Below are 8,683 nucleotides of genomic sequence, written 5' to 3'. Positions count from 1 at the left end.
TAACAAATTCAGGAGACATAACATTATATTAAATTTCTGCTGTTAACAGTGCAGCATACATCTTAACACAGAGACAAACCGAAATGCAATCAAGTTTCCACACCTAGCTAGGCCTTCTCGTATGTGTGTGTGTGTATATAATATAATATATATATAGGGTTTAGGGTTTATGGCTTTTTTATATGCATATGTAAGACTTGAAATCTTTATCCTCTCTTGGTCATTCATCAATCAATCCCAAACTTTCCCTTAACATCCCTATAACTTCTGCGGGAGTATATATTTATATATATATATATCACAGCTAGGTTTTCTCAAGATTCATGTGCATAAATGTCATTACGATATATATATATATATATATATATCTATTGTAATGACATTTATGCTCATGATATTCATGGATTACGCCCCATACTGTCTGACTTACGAAAAATGCAGAGAGTGATTGGAATGGAAGGAGAAACAAAACCAATGTCCATCAATAACTTGTCCGTGTAATGAAAGACTAATTGTAAACGAATTATGTCACCAAAACGAATACTCTCCCTCTTGATTAATATGCGTTAAAATATACGTATTCATGTTTAATTAGCGCAGATCTAATCCAATACCACGTCCACATTTCATCTGTAATCCAATAGCATGTTTAATTAGTTAGTTAGCTTAATAACTGATAATAGTCGTTCACTGAAAAATTGGCATTAGCTGTTCATCAGATCATTTCTGCTAAAATCCAGCTACTATTTTCTTCTTCTCATAAGATTCTGCATCACTATTACGTTCCTGCATCATTATTATATAGGCAGTTACTTAATCACGGTGGTGTTATGAAATGCAGCATGCCCGAGATGATTAAACGGTATGAGACCTTCCATTCTCAACCAGCAGCTTCATTAAACAAAGCTCTTGAACAGAAGGCAGAGGTAGTACATTTAAATAAAAGAATCAATCAATATAAATATACACACACTCATCAATAATATTGCAGCCATCTATAGATTATTAAAACTGCTTTAATACACTGGTGCATCACCTTTATTTTTTTAACTCATTAACTGGTTATGTATTCTCCTTAACGCAGCTGGCAGCAAACTGCAGTCAATTAATTAATCTTATAGCTCCATGCTCTGTTTAATCATATGTCAAGTTTTTATAGCTCCATGCTATGTTTAATTTTGTGTTGTTACATGACATTCATTGTTAAAAATTCTGATGTTATAATCGTGTTGCTTGCCTTTGATATGTTTCACAAATAAAGCATTGGAGGCATGAAAGTGTTGTCTTGAAGAACCAAGTTAACTACTTAAGAAAATTACAATGGTATGTATATATACTCCATCAATCCTGTATATACAAAGGGGATTTGAGAGTATTCCTTTCTCTGCATAAGAAATTTGGTGAAATTACTGAGAATATAGTCTTACAATTGTTTTTTTATTATTTTTCTTAGCTACATAATGGGAGAGGGTCATGACATGCCTCTCTCGTTCAATGCAATGGAAGAGATTGAATCCATTCTTCACACGTCTGTTAACAAAATAAGAGCAAGAAAGGTATGTATTTATTTTGGTATAACTTATGAACATATTTATTTTGTTTCCTCGTTTTAAATCACTAGAATTTACATATATTCCAGAGTGAATTAATGGAGCAACAAATTCAAGTCCTTGCAAATAAGGTAAGACAAGTCAATGTTTTTTATAGTTGCATGCCAAAGAACGTCTAAACTAACAGTGTCATAGGGTATAATATATAGAAATTATATATGTGAAGTTGATCTTGTGTATAACAATGTTTCATAGAGTATAATATATTGAAACTATATACATAAATGAAATATAAAAATATCAATGTTTTTATGTTGATTACTGTGAAATTTTTCGAAACCCTATTACCACAACAGTATTATTCAATACTTTTGAGGACAAATAATCCAAGAAAGATTGAAAGCTAGAATGTTTAACTGCCATATCTGCAACTCAATATATATCTAAAACCGTACTCATCAGTCATGGTTATTAGAACATGAAATTTTCAAAGTACTCACCAATTCGAGTAGACTGATCGTGAAGTTAGTAGTATATGTTCCTTGATTATTTCAAGGACCATGGTCCATATATGAGGATCACTTCACCTTGTTGGTTCTCTATACATACTTTAATAACCAGACCCTTAACTCAGATGAAGATTGCAGAATCATATTAATGTTGACCGTGAGTTTCTTCCGGTGCCATAGCAAAGTTATCCAGTATGTTCTTTAACTACTTCAGGCATACAATACATGAGATTTCACTTCCATTGGCTTGGCTTACGAAGTTTTCACTTGCATTATCAAAGGTAGCAATAATACAATCAGGTCTTCTAATAACGAGCATACGTCTTGTATTCATGGTGTTTGAACTGCGTATTTCAAGACTTTTTTGTCATAAGATTAGCTATACTTCAAGAAAAACTGTTCAGATAAATTCTAATGTTTGTGTTTCTTTTTAAAGGAGAATACGCTTATGAAAGAAAACCAAATGCTGAAGGAAAAGGTATGTTCTATGTGGAGTATTAATTTGCATCATGATAAATAAATTGCATGAAGCTGATCAAATATGTTTTACCATAGATGCAGGAAATAACTGTGATGAATAACGAGAGTATGATAAACTGTCTTAGCAATAGCTCATCAACTGTAGATTTGATTGACACTAACTTGAAGCTTGGACAACAATAGCAGATTTCTGTCAGCCTTCTAACGCAACCGTTAGCAGTACATGAATGTGATTTTTGAATATAACAATTTGACTCAGTTGCATTTCCTACTTCTCTAGGAGGAAGTACAGATGGCAGGATTCAAAGTAGGATATAACATTCCATACATACAGACAAGCATAATGTGCATTTGATTGTTGCTCTAATGCTCTGTTTTGGAATCGTAGATATTTTTCTATTCAAAATATCTTTTGGCGTATATTTGATCAGCATATTGATCTTGATAGTGTAAGGCTAATTACTGAAAAGATCAATGGGATCCATACCTTGCAGGAGAAGGTTTTTTCACCTTATATTTAAGCTGGTTAAAAAAGATCATGATGTGATGCTATATCTTTTGACCATGATGTTTAGGTGTAAAATCACAGTAGGTATCACAAATTTGGTTCCCATATTATATAACATCAGAATGGAACATCTAGGAATTGAAATCACAGCTTCAGTCATCTCACTTGGAACTGTAACCACATTATAATCATTTTGTTACTTTTCATTCTGATATTTATAGATTAAATGGTAGAAAGATACCTCTCACTTTGATTCAGAATTTCAGTGTAATGAGAAAGATCTACATGAACTTTCTCTCTAGGACCAATCCTCTCTCTAATCAGCTTCTTCAGCAACATTTCGTAATCGAAATTTGTCGCCCACATCTTCCACTCTTTGGCACTACTAGTAAGGGTCATTGTTAAACTCAACTTTCCCAAGTTTTTGATAACTTCATTTGTCATGCTTCAAGCGTAGATGGCACCATGCTTCATTGGTGTGATGTTCTGATAACTTTCATGCCCAATCAATCATCTGTTGTTTCTCAAACGTTGGTTAGATTAGCAGTTCATCTTTCTCACAGTTGTAGATAGTCGGTGTGACAATGTCAATGCTGCAACAAGTAGATATATACTACAAATGGGTTGATCGGCAATTGCATCCTATACAATTATTTGATGTGGATCTTTCCACATGGGATTGATTATCCCGTGCAATTACCCAGTAGGAGTCTACAGTTGTTGTATCCTATCCATCCAGCTACAGTTGTTTTCATGTAGTTATTTTCACTTTGGGATTATTCTATCTAACATTTCTGATGCCAAGCTAGCTGCATGCAAAGGCAATGTCTTTGCAAATCACCATTTGATATGATTGCATTGAGCACTTAATTGCCTCTGAACCGTTTTAACACACTATACTTTCTGGAAATTGAAACAAATATTTGAAGTCTTATCGAGTAAGAATTGGACACAGACACAGAGAGAATCAACGTCTGGAAAGGATGTTATGTTCTCAAAATATAAAGCTGGTGAGATATAACTTCCATGCATGATGGAAAGCCATCGTGGTTTAATTGAAAGAGCTATCTCGAGCCTTGGACTTATGTTGTTTTGCTTTGGAGATCAATGCAGAGACATGGAGTGTGTTTCTCTTAATGTTTAGGATGCACACATAGTCTTGTTGAGCATCGTCGAGCCTCTCAGTATCCTAGGACAGGTTTCAGTGCTTCCCATTTTAAATTCGGAGGTTTCAGCTTCATTATCATAGGATAGGTATTTATCTGCCTCAATTTAAAATCAGAAGTTGCATCCTTCAGAGAGGTATGATTTGTTTAGACATTCTTAACAAAGGTTTTAGCCAGAGTAGACTTGCCAAAGTTCCAAATCGTTATATGTTGAAAAACCTGAACCTTCTTCAAATGGTTCTTGTTCCTACACCAATCTTAGTTTGATCATTCGATATGAAGATAAGGATGTTTAAAAGAGCACTTCCCCTTACATGTATTGGCAAAGAGAAGCTAGGGGGTGGAAACATAAATCATCATTCAACAGGTTCTCACTATATGCAGATTATCTTGATAAACATATTACGAAGCAAGCAAAGCATAGCACGTAACACTAATAAGCTACTTATTGACCGTAAATTTGAGTTGATTAATATAATGGTAATGTTGTTATAAAACAGTTACGAATTGTGGAATTTCCCTCTTCAGAATGAATACTGGTCCCATTTCAATTCCATGAGCATGGGAACATGAGGATGATTGGTAGCCTCATCAATACAAAGGATCATTGCCAAATTTGGTGATACTTTGATGATATTTTGACTAAAAAACTTAATGGTTAAGACTACATTTTTCAACGATGAGGTGACACACACACTTAGTTACTATTCACTAGTCATGAGAAACAATAAATGGAAATGTGTCTCAACATCAGAAAAGATTCCAATGTCCAAAATAAAACAATTTTCATCGGGCGATCTAATCTTTTAACAAATAAATGTATAAAAGTTAACTCTTCCGTTAGAGCCAACATGGCATTTAATCCAATGGTAAACCAACTGAAAAACCTTGGGGTTTTCAAAAAAGAAGAGATTTTGTATATAAATTCCATTTTTCACAAAGCAAGTATGCAGAATAACTTATTTGGATAGCTTCAAACCATTTTGTTGATATTATAATGTTTAATAAAGCATTAGATATATGATGAATCCTAATACAGAGAGAACATATAGTCTGTTAATAGGCGTACAAGCTTATCAACACATAAATTTAAACAATCCCTTGTATAAAAAATGGAGGTTGAACGTTTCATTTATGGAGCAAAAAAGATGGAGGTTTATCCCAATGTTTCACCTATCAAACTAATCCATCTGTGATTCAATTCTAGTAACTTGTCTTTGAATTTAGAACGTTGATTTATCTGCTATACACTGGATTTATTTCAATGCGCTGAAAACACAATTATATGATGCTAGTACTGTAACTTAGCTATGTATGCCTCTCTGAGCTTCATGTCTAAAAACATGCACCAAAATGAAAAGCTTATAAACAGAAAAACGCATATGGTGTATTGTTAGCTTGAGACATATATGCAAGTAACGGTACTATATCGAGTTTCACATCCCTTGCTCCCTCCCTTGCAACTTGGCGCATAACATCATCCATATAAATATGTTAGCCTTCTGAATTCCAAACGGTCATATCCAGGTTTACACCTCAATCTCTGACATACAATACAACCCAAACACGTTCTTTGTATAATTCAACCTTGAGCCATTCACATGATTGCGATATTGTGAAGAGAGTTTAGAAATTATACACCATTCATATGTATATTTATCTTACCAGCTCCATTGCGAGTACATAGATGAGTGTTTGTTGTTGATATCTTTAGTAATAATAATTAGATCCTTATTTTTCTGTTCCATCATATTTACATACCTCTCTTATTGCAATTTTCGGATTATTGCTAGAAACTCATCAAGGCTTAATCAAGGCATGATGAGTTTTTAATACCCTTCTACTAGAGAACAAAGTCTTTTTGGAGCTTTTTCCTAGCAGAAAATTCATAATCCACAGAAATGCTCACTGACCCTGTCTCGTGATGCCTAGAAAGAACCCGAAACAATGGAATGCATTTAATTACAATTAGCTAAAAGGAAGAATCCTCGGCCACCCAAATGAATGCTTGAGAATACATCTTTCCTTGCGGAAACAAGGAAATCCATTCCTCTTTCTTCAAATCCAGATACACAATGCATTGTTGATGTGGGATCTAAAATTCAACCATGGCAGGTTAATTGGACGATATCTATAGGACCTTTCAGTGAATTTTCCATACATAGCATCCCTCATAGCTAACTGTCTCCTCCGATGAGGCATTTCACCTTTATAAAAACAATTCTTCAAAGACCAATTCATATACAACGTCATGATCTAACTCAGGAGATATCAGCATTTTTCGAAGCCTCCCAAGTGACATCATCGAAAATCGGATAAGGTGACCTCCTTCCTCTCTTCCAACTGAGGATTATGTATTCTCGCCCACTTGAGAAAAAAATCATAAACATTATCTTCCAATGCAACCTGCCAGTCGTCACTCGAGAACATCACTTCTAGGCCTGCCAATGGCAGGTTCATGACTTCTTCTTGGCATCTGCCAAAATCAACCAAGTCATAATGTATTAGTTAAAAAGTAGCGGAAGGAACCTGATGTACACACTAACTATAACTATGGCTGAACCATGAGTGGATGAATTTATATCTATGAAACCCTACGTTTATAGAAAATTTGGGCTAGTTTTTAAACTTTTTGTCAAGCACATTTTAGATTCTTTTTTTAGATTCAGGGTGTCTACCAAAACTTTGATGATAAAATCTTAACACCTTGCTACATTAAAAATAAGTGCATGGCTAACTAACCGTGTCACATCCTGGTATGACAACACAAGGAATTTTATAGCAGCACCAATTAGTGGCTACATCATGTTTCTATGTAAGAAGTTTAAAGGCAATTCCAGAAATAGAAGAGCCAATTCAGGTTTCATGGGGAGACTTTGTAGAAGCCTACTACATTGCCTCAAACAAGCAGTAACTTCATACTTATCAGCAACCCTAAGAATGATGAGCAATGGCCATATTGTGCTTGCTTGCAACCTCCCTGTATATATGAACTCTAATACATCCATTAAAACCCTCCTGCATATAAACAAGACATAAGAGAAAAAAAGTTAATTAATCCAAAAGAAATCCCGAATAATGGCATGTTAAAAGAATTTAAAAGTAGCTCTATCAGAAGCTGTTGTACGGAATGTCACAACTTTTTTATCTGATTCTCTCATTTCATCAGAGAAGCTCTGTAAATGCAGATTGTGGAATTAGATAAGTTTCCAGTTCTGTTATGTAAGTGCCTAAAAACAAAGCTCACATTTGATAAAACGTTTTAACTTTTACTTTACAGAAGAAGGGGCTTTAGACTGCAAGGAGGCAGAGTTGACATGCAGACCCACAAAACTGTAGAGTCTAACTTCAATTCACATGATTAAGATATGGAAGGATCACAACTTGAGCACCACACAACAAAAGAATAAAGTGAAATGCGAGGCAACGAGTCGGTTGGGTGTGCCAGACATCAACGCTTGCCTGATTAGATTAGAAACACTCAGAGAATTACACCAGTGGCAGTGAAACAGGAACACATTAAAATGGTCAAGACAGTCGTGCAGAAAGGTAATCCTCACAGAATAAACAAACACACAAAATGGTAGTATTTTCAGTTTTCTGGATACACACAATTACTCTTTCTAAGGTTAAATTGTAGTCTTAGTGCAGGAGATTACAGCGTGTAGCCTCAATTCACCAGATTATGTTGATGCTAAGTTTCATAAGATCCACAACAAATTCGATGAAGATAAATTCACGACTAGATAATGACTGTGTACAAAGGTTCACATAAATTTTGATGCTTTTTGCCATCACATATCAAGTGTAAACAGAGGGCACAATAAACTTGAGATGTAGTTCAAAATTTTAACTATATTGTGTCTTTTAGACAAATGATCGGCCAATTCAAGTCTTGATTATGACTCAACCCCAACCACATGCTAATATGCACCAGATCTTCATCCAGTCTCATAGCTTTCATTATGTTGAGACTCTTAACATGTATAAATGTCTAGTAGAACTAATTGCCGTACATCATTGTCTAATAAGGTATTCACTGAATTGCTGTAAAAAAAAGCAACACACAACAAGGAATTATTTCTACAAAAGTGAGGCCAATTGAACATACAAGGTCTACTTGCAGAATGGTTAAGTATATTGTTTTGATCAACAAATGACTCAGCCAACCACATGGTAATACCTCATTTATTAAGGTATGTTTGCAAATATATAACTTATAAGCAATTCATTCATGTGATCATGTATTACCATGTCGTTTAGTGAGGTTCACTGTCAAACATCAATGATCTGATATGCTTGGTTCACAGTTTAACGAACTAGTGTATCTAAGTACAAATTCTTGCCCACATCTTGTTCACAAAAATCATGTGAAGGGAAACAGCACACTGCAAACTTCTTGTTTACAAAATCACATGTGAACAGAAAGAGCCCATGGTGCAAGCTTTATCTTCTAGCTACATCTATAAT

General features: G+C 34.6%; 1 protein-coding gene and 1 pseudogene across 3 annotated transcripts; one reads left to right on the top strand and one right to left on the bottom strand.

The window, feature by feature from the left end:
- Positions 1 to 844: 844 nt before the first annotated feature.
- LOC147867047 (agamous-like MADS-box protein AGL8 homolog) lies at positions 845 to 2,964 on the top strand. 2 transcript variants are annotated; one of them, XM_087315993.1, is made up of 6 exons: positions 845 to 926; positions 1,262 to 1,323; positions 1,454 to 1,556; positions 1,640 to 1,681; positions 2,496 to 2,537; positions 2,621 to 2,964. In XM_087315993.1, the coding sequence occupies exons 1-6, from the start codon at positions 852 to 854 to the stop codon at positions 2,720 to 2,722; spliced, it is 426 nt and encodes a 141-aa protein (XP_087172119.1). In that variant the 5' UTR covers positions 845 to 851; the 3' UTR covers positions 2,723 to 2,964. The 2 variants fall into 2 exon arrangements, with proteins under 2 accessions (XP_087172119.1, XP_087172118.1); XM_087315992.1 differs by having other exon boundaries at positions 2,615 to 2,964.
- A 2,935-nt stretch (positions 2,965 to 5,899) lies between these two features.
- LOC147867046 (BTB/POZ domain-containing protein POB1-like) lies at positions 5,900 to 7,648 on the bottom strand (annotated as a pseudogene). The gene is made up of 2 exons (XR_015529414.1): positions 6,956 to 7,648; positions 5,900 to 6,689 (listed from the first exon to the last, which is right to left on the bottom strand). The product of XR_015529414.1 is annotated as a BTB/POZ domain-containing protein POB1-like (transcript).
- Between the last annotated feature and the right edge of the window lie 1,035 nt (positions 7,649 to 8,683).

Source organism: Azolla caroliniana, unplaced genomic scaffold (assembly GCF_043228905.1).
Source record: "Azolla caroliniana isolate FFs.n. ecotype wild unplaced genomic scaffold, voAzoCaro1.0.p SCAF_2, whole genome shotgun sequence".
NCBI classification, from domain to species: domain Eukaryota; kingdom Viridiplantae; phylum Streptophyta; class Polypodiopsida; order Salviniales; family Salviniaceae; genus Azolla; species Azolla caroliniana.
This window is presented reverse-complemented; position numbering and strand designations above follow the sequence as displayed.